Source organism: Suricata suricatta, chromosome 11 (assembly GCF_006229205.1).
Source record: "Suricata suricatta isolate VVHF042 chromosome 11, meerkat_22Aug2017_6uvM2_HiC, whole genome shotgun sequence".
NCBI lineage: Eukaryota > Metazoa > Chordata > Mammalia > Carnivora > Herpestidae > Suricata > Suricata suricatta.
Genome location: NC_043710.1, coordinates 37,894,471 through 37,902,853, shown reverse-complemented (window position 1 = coordinate 37,902,853; position 8,383 = coordinate 37,894,471). Strand labels below are relative to the sequence as shown.

The window sequence follows — 8,383 nt, the reverse complement described above, 5'->3', positions numbered from 1 at the left end:
GGGGGAGGCAGAAGCAGACTTTTCCGCAGTGCGGCTGGCTCCAATCCCCACAGCCCACAGCACTGGGCAGACAGCTTGCCTCCTTCTCAGGAGCTGAAGAGAAGGATTGCATAATCCACGTTTCTTGTTTGAAAACCCTACCGGGAGAGGCTAGAGCAGGACCCTGGTTTTACTCCCCTGGAGCTTGAGGCCCCTGCAGGGCCTTCCTCAGGCCTTCCTCACTTTTCCGCCCAGATAGGAAGTTGGAAGAAGGGTGAGCAGAAAGAGTAGACCAGAGGAAAATCAGCATTCCTTTCCTGGAGCACAGCATTCTGGGTTCTGGCATCCCTAGTGCCCAAATTGGCTCTGACCCATGCAACAGTGCTTTTTGGTCCAAGTCATTTCCAAGATCATGGCTGTTCTCCAAGGCCCTCCCAAACAATCTTAAAGAATCCTTGAAGGGAATGAACCCCCAGAGAACCCCCAGCAGTCTGTGACGGTCTCTGCATTACTGTTGTCCTGATTGTGGGCGGAGGGACATTCCAGGGAATAGAGAGATGAAGAGTTGACAACCTCTGGGGGCTCCAGTCTAGATAAGACACTACGTAAATATTGTGAGGTGCTCAGTGCCCAGGGAAGGTACCGTGGGTGGACAGAGAAGGGAGGCTTCTTGGAAGAGGAAGCGTGTGACCCTGAAGGATGGAAGGGACTTTCATGTGGAGAATGAAGTTGAGACATGTGTGGTGGCTGGGGTGTGGGGAGAGGGATTTTCTGGCCACTTGTCTGGAAGGGAAGACCCAGCACTGAGTGGCAGGAGGTGTGCAGGTAACTCAGGGTATTGCAAGAGAGGGCTCCTGGAGTCTACCTTCGTAGACATTAGGTCCTTGGAGGATGGAGATGCTGAGAAGATTTCACTAAATATGACTCTAGTCATGAGTCAAGGGTGTGGTTTTGTTGAGTGCTGGAAGAGCTTAATTTGGAGGACATTGAAATGCTATAATAAGGAAAATAAATGAAGAGAAAAGAATAAAACCCAACCAGCACACAACCCCTAGCAACCCATCCAGGAAGGAATTAGGAAAAGGAGGATGTTTATTGGGTACTCTGGACTGAACTTGGTAGAGGAGGGCTGTTCAATGCCCTGGGGTGCCTGTGGTTAAGCTGAAACAGCAGAAGTTTCTTGGAAAATGAGGGAGAGCCAGCTTCCACCTCAGAAGGTGAATGTGGGCCAACGTGGCCTTGGCCTCTGAGGGCTTCTCACTTCTCACTCTCTCTTTCCAAGGTGCTTTCCTCATCCCCTACCTGATGATGCTGGCTCTGGCTGGGTTGCCCATCTTCTTCCTAGAAGTGTCACTGGGCCAGTTTGCCAGCCAGGGACCAGTGTCTGTGTGGAAGGCCATCCCAGCACTACAAGGTGAGTCCTCCCTGCCCCCCAGCCTCCTCAGCCCCGTCCAGCTCTCTCTGGCACCATGCAGTCCCCAGGAGGGAGACCTGCTTTTGTGAACAGGCTAACTCACATTTTCCTTTCTTTGATCCATTCTACCTCTGGGACCCTCTGAAGAATGGCCCAAGATTGCCTCTGGCATTGGTCCATTCCTAGCAGAATGCCTCAGTCTCCCTGACAGACACAGAATCCACTCCACTATTAGTGTATCTATCTGTGAAAGAGAGCCACGATCTAGGTCCCCTCCCTGTGCCCGACTGTAGGGATCCCCGAGGACCTGGCTTGGAATGAGGCCCTGGAAATTTTGCTTCCACAGGCTGTGGCATCGCGATGCTGATCATCTCTGTCTTGATAGCCATATACTACAATGTGATTATTTGCTACACACTTTTCTACCTGTTTGCCTCCTTTGTGTCTGTGCTGCCCTGGGGCTCCTGCAACAACCCTTGGAACACGCCAGAATGCAAAGATAAAACCAAACTTTTATTAGGTAAGTTTGGATATCCCTATATTAAGTGGTGGGTACACAGATGAAAACAAACAACCAAATATACTTAATTCTAACATTTAAGGAGCTCATGGCTCCAAGGAAAGGTAATTAAATTTTTGTTTGCCCATGAGTAACTGGAGTGTTTGTTGAAAATGCAGATTTACAGGCCTTTGATACATTAGATTTGGGAGGGGTCGGGATATGTGCATTTTAGTAAGGTCTTCAGGTGACTCATATGTACTGTACAGTCTGAAGGCAACGGGTCCTAGAGTCTAGGAGAGTGATACCTGTGGTTCTGGATCCACGCTTCACAAAATACTGCTCAGTGCATGAGGCGACCAGGAGAACAGAGAGAGGGTTCCTGATAGCTCAAACCTGAAATCCCCTGGGATTAAGGGCTTGAGGGGAGCTGTCAGCTTGCTGGGTCAAAGCCAAGTGAATGGACATGAGGAGGGCAGGGCAGACTTGTCAGCAAGGCTTTCTGGCCTAAATGACATCACTGTCTTTGATGGTACATGGGTCTGGGGCAGGTAACCTTTTTCTCTGGATCTGCGTTTTCATCACTTGTAAAGTAGGAAAAATAATGTTCTTTATCCTACCTACCTCATGTGATTTCTGTAAGGAAGCCAGAATCAAAGGCTATGGGAGCAGCTGGAAAAGTATAGCCCTCTACAAACAGAAGTCCCTCAGTTACCTTTGTCAAATTTGAAAGCTCTCTGGTCATTTCAATGGGCACCAATAAGCAAGTTGTTTCTTCTTTTTCCAGCAGAATCGTTATTCCCCTTAAGCTCAATCTGTGCTGAGGTCAGAATCCTGTGATCTCTACATGATTGGTATTTAGTGTTGGCCCCCAAATCAGCTCCTTTGCCCTTACAGCCAGCGTATTGCAGAACGACGGCATTATTTAACCCTTTGAGTGTGTTATGAGAGAAAGATGGATTCTTCCCTCCCATATGCTCACAGAGATGCACATACCTAAAGGCAGTAATTCACACTGGAATATTTTTACACACATGTGCATATACCTACATGCCATGACCAACCTCCACCTGGAGTGGCTTTGACTAAGACTGAAGAAGAGCTAAAACTAGAGACATGTGCCCATTGAAGTCAAACCCTGTGCAGCTGGAAGTGCTCAGGAATGGGGGGATGGGGGCTGTGGAGAGTCCCAGGTGGGTGGCTGGCCAATAAGTATCCCTTAGACTCTCTCGGCCTCAGTGTGCTCACTGTCTCGGTGTTGGTGGATTCTTGGGTTAGGACAGCAGTTCCCAGCCCATGTTGCTAGGCATCAAATCACCTGGGGAACTGACAAATCAAGACATCTGTTAGGGTCCACTTCAGGCCAATTAAATCAGACAGTTTAGGGATGGAGTCAAGGATCCGTAGTTTGAAAGTTCCCCAGGAACCAAAGAACCACTAGGTTGGAGTTTGACCACACCCCTTATTAATTTAGATGCCCTTCGCCATTTTTGGAATGGAATGGCCCTCTCCTTGCCTGCATTTCTGCCAGCCCAGTGGTCACCTCTACAAGGTTGCTCTCTGAGAGAACCCCACTCGATACCTGTTCACGGATCCACAACTAACAATTAGCTGCTAGAATGGCCTCCTAGAACATTTTCTAGGACGTAGAATCTAGAATGCAGAAATACATCAAGGTCATTCCCCAGCCTTGCTTGTCCTTCCCAGATTGTGCCTGGCGGGAGGTCACTTTTCAAGGGAGAACCTGCTGGAGGAGGGCTGCTGGTGTGAATCAGGCTCCATGGGAAGTTTCCCTGGGACTTCCATCAGGACCCGTGGGGGTCATGGTGATCGTGTCCGCAGCTGTCCTCTGGGAGGGGCAGTAGTTCAACAAGAACATTCCTTCAACAAACAATATCCACTAATATTTGTGTGGCACCTTAACACTTAACAGCCCTCACCACCATCGACACACAGAGCACTATGGGAACCCTTTTACTCATACTACCAATGTACAACAAGTCAACACATGGCGTCGATTATTATTTCCATTTTACAGATGAAAAAGCTGGAGCTCAAGGTCATAGAGCTAACTCTATGGTAGACCTGGGATTTGAACCCAAGTTTGCCTGCTTCCCAAGGCCACGGGCCTAAAGCATCATGCTGAATGCTCCCCAGTCTACAAAGCAGCTTCATAAGAGATGTCTCTGCTGTTCCTAATAAGAGTCCTATGAGTTCCAAGGGGCAGGTGGCATGATTACTATTTTGCAGCTGAGAAAGTGAACTTGAAGTCTCAGAGAGTAGAAGGGTCAGGCTGTAAATCGCAATGTAGAACCAGAACCAAGATTGAGATGTTATGATTCCTGATTGTTCATCTAGGATTCCTGAAGAGTCCTTGGTCCGGCAGTTTCTGCCCCATCAGCTGTGGCAGAGTGACATTAGGCCACGTGTTCTCTAACTGTCTATAGCTGAGATTCTCTGGGGCAAAAAGAAAACTAGTCTGAACAGTCATTTGACTTAGTAGATCAACTGCTGGGGATCTGTCTGAAGGGGGAAAATCAGAGACCCAGATAAGACTTATACATGATTATTTATTGTAGCCACATTCACAGTCTTGGAAAACACTAGACACACTTAAATGTGTGATCAAAATGCAACTAATTAGTGAGTAATCCCTTAGTTCAAAAAAGTTATAGTGCATCCATAGGATAAAGTACTCTGTAGTCATTAAATGTGGATATTCATAAAACATGGGGAAATCCTCCCCCAAATATACAAAATGTTTGCTGACAGATCTGGGACCATATTTTCTTTTCTACATTTTCTGTCATGGACACATATTTATTTTATAGTCAGAGTATGTATGTGTATGTATATATATGTATATGTATATGTATGTGTATGTACACACACATATATATATATATGTATGTGTGTATTTTGTTTTGAAGCAAGCTGAGCATGTTGTCTAGACCAGGAATGTGGGGGAGGGGCTTCTTGATTTGTGGAGTTTCCAGTACAGCTGATGATAACCCAGGAAACATTAAAGGCAGAGTAATGGCATTTTACAGCTAAGCTCCTAGTTGATGGGCCTAAACCATAGAACTATGGAAGCTCTGAGCAGAGAGAGACAATGGGCATTTTTCACTCTGGTTATTCCCTGGGAGCATATAAACAGGCTGGACAGATTTTTGTCTCTTTCTTAGCAAGTGCTTTAAATTCCACCCCCATTTAAAATTTTTTTGAAAATATTTTTTTATTTTTGAGAGCGAGAAATGGAGCAGAGCATGGTGGGGGAGCGGCAGAGAGAGAGGGAGACACAGAATCTGAGGCAGGCTCCAGGCTGTGAGCTGTCAGCACAGAGCCCGACGTGAGGCTTGGATTCGTGGACCACTAGATCATGACCTGAGCCAAAGTCTGACACTTAACTGACTGAGCCACGCAGGCGCCCCCATTCTACACCCCACCCCCCTCTGAAGCAAGTTACCAATCCTCACTCTTTCTTTGTGCAGTCCCTCCCTCTGTTCCATTACTGAGGCCAGGCTATCCCTTTTGCAAGTACTGGTCCTTTGGGGTCCTGCGGTGACTTAGGAAGGAGGATGGTGGCCTGACTTGCAGAGACACAGGCTGCTCTGATGGACAAGTCATGAGTTCAGACGGTGGATATCCCAGACCCTTTCCCAAATGGCCATTTGAGAGAGACTTGTTTAGGAAATGGAAGAAATCCCTTCCCCTAGCGCAGTGTTCCACAAATAACCTCCAGGCTCAGCCTCTGTCCTATGACCGCCCTGCCCTGTGATGGTGGGCCCCTGGCCTCAGAGGGAGGGGTTGGGTAGCTCACAGTTATGACTTTCAGTCATAGTGAGGAGGTGTTTATCCCACAGCCGGCTCAGCATTGCTAGGGTCATATTGCTCCAGAGGCCTGCCTCCCCATGGGGAGGCCAGGGCCCCGCACCCCACGCCCCCAGCCCTGGCTCTGTCCCTGGGTAGAGGCTGGGCAGCAGCATATTTCTACGGTGTAGGTTGTCAGGCTGTCTTCCTTAGGAGGACTCAACCTTTCAGATGTCTGTAAAGGAGAATAGCTAATCCATGCCCTGCCAACTGAGACCAGCGACTGTTCTGTGAAATTAGGAGCCGACTGGGTCATTTAAAATGGGAACAACATAAATACCATTTCTATTCCTGGAATGGCTTAATTTTCATTAGAACTTTAATTAAATGATCCCTTTTCTCCCTAGTCTTTCGTGTGCTTTCATTTATTAATAATTGCCCGAGTAAAGAGAATCCCGTTCGAACAGCTTCCAATTTAGCACGATCATTATCGCAGTTCTTTGTTCAGGGTTGCTGGGCCGCGGAGCTCCGACATGGCCCATCCTTCCTTCGCTGGCCCACCTGACGGCGCTGTGCTCTGGGAAGCACGCTTCTGCCGCCCAGTGGTGGAAAGGGATATTGCAGGAGGCAAGGAGCCCTCTGCAGTGACGCAGAACATCATGACTTTGCACTGCCGCTGCGAGTAGGGATCCAGAGACATCCAGAGAAGCTCTCTAGGGAAGCTGCCCGTGTGATTCACAAAGGCAGTTCTGGAAGCAAGCGATTTGGCATTTGCCCGCCTGTTAGCGGTTTCTTCAGTCTTAGGGGATGGCCGTCCTTTTTGGCAGAAGCACAAGAAATCACTTCCGCGCTTACTTACAGAAAAGGACTATTGATGGTCCATTGTTCTCTTCATTCTGATTGCCGCTGGGGGAAACAATTGCTCCCTTTGTAAATATTTGATAATTATGTCGGAATCCCTCTGGAACTCTCTGTTATTTAATTAGACTAAAGATAATATTGAAAAAAAAAGATAATATTGAATAAGATATTTTGAGGACTCTAAAATCAGTGGTTCTCAATTCGGGAGATTTTTCAGGAAATGTTTGCTAGTGTATAGATGTTTGGGGTTATCACAAGGGTGGTGGGCGAAGATGCTCCTGCCATCTAGTGGGCAGAGGTTAGTGGTGCTGCTACATATCCTGCAATGCACAGGAGAGCTCCCACAACAGAGAATTAGTTATCTGATCCAAAAAGTCAGTAGTGCCGCTGTTGGAAACCCTGGTTTAAAGAACTAATGGGGGAGGGGAAGGGGGACCTGGGTGGCTCTGTCGGTTAAGCGTCCGACTTCGGCTCAGGTCATGATCTCTCGGTTTGTGGGTTCAAGCCCCGCGTGGGCTCTGTGCTGACAGCTAGCTTGGGGACTGTCTGAGAATTCTGTGTCTCCCTCCCTCTCTGACCTTCCCCTGCTCACGTGCTCTCTCTGTCTCTCAAAAATAAATAAATAATTTAAAAAACAAAACCAAAAAAACAACAAAAAGAACTAACCAGAGGGAAGAGAGTCTTATCATTGTTATTTAAAAATTTTTATCCTATATAATGAGATATTCTGGGGGAATGTGGGAGGTGGGAGGTGATTTATGGCTGGCCGGTGGGACTGTGGGAGAGGTCGCTGAGGATTAGAGATGTCCACCCCATAAAAATGTATAACAATGATGACTGAGTTATGGCTAAACTTTATTGACTCCAGCAGCACGCTAGGCATTGTGAGATTTTTTTTCTTCATTCCTGATATCACTTACTTTGATTTTTGCAACAGTCTTTTAAGCTAGATGCAACTATTATCAGACAACAGAGGCTTGGACAGATTAAGGAACTCCTCCAACTCCTCTAACGCTCAGAGCAGAGGAGCCTCAGAACCCATAGCCTAACCCACTTTGCTGTTCCACAGATGGCATGCATTAGGATTCAGGTGGCCCCGTGCTCATTTTTTGTTGTAGTTTGGCCCACGATATTTAAAAATAATTTGACCTTATTTCCAACACTTTAAAATAAAGAGATTTCAGGACGCCTGGTTGGTTCAGTCGGTTGAGTGTCTGACTTGATTTCTGCTTAGGTCATGATCTCAAAGTTGGTGAGGTCAAGCCCTGCATCAGGCTCTGCACTTAGAATTCTCTCTCTCTTGCTTTGCCCATTTCCTCTCTCTAATGCTCTCAAAATAAATAAACTTAAAAAATAAAATAAGATAGAGAGATTTCATGTAAATATCCAAATTTTCTTTATCTTTTGTCAAAACACCTGGAAAAGGCATGGCCCCGTTTGTCTGGAATTTTTTCCTGGTTTGCCAGAGTCCCCACCTCTCCTTATCAGACTCTTTTTTTTTTTTTTTTAAGTTTATTGTCAAATTGGTTTCCATACAACACCCAGTGCTCTTCCCACAAGTGCCCTCCTCCATCACCACCACCTCTTTCCCCCCCTTCCCCTCCCCTTTCAACACTCAGTTCATTTTCAGTATTCAATAGTCTCTCAAGTTTTGCGTCCCTCTCTCTCCCCAACTGTCTTTCCCTCTTCCCCTCCCCCTGGGTCCTCCATTAGGTTTCTCCTGTTCTCCTGTTAGACCTATGAGTGCAAACGTATGGTATCTGTCTTTCTCCGCCTGACTTATTTCGCTTAGCATGACACCCTCGAAGTCCATCCACCTT

At 46.9% G+C, this 8,383-nt stretch overlaps 1 protein-coding gene across 1 annotated transcript in view; it reads left to right on the top strand.

The window, feature by feature from the left end:
* SLC6A5 (solute carrier family 6 member 5) overlaps positions 1-8,383 on the top strand; it is a 51,577-nt gene that overhangs the window by 5,294 nt on the left and 37,900 nt on the right. The window contains exons 4-5 of the mRNA XM_029915557.1: positions 1,262-1,393; positions 1,740-1,913. Coding sequence (XP_029771417.1) covers positions 1,262-1,393; positions 1,740-1,913 — 306 coding nt within the window. The remainder of the gene's footprint in view (positions 1-1,261; positions 1,394-1,739; positions 1,914-8,383) is intronic.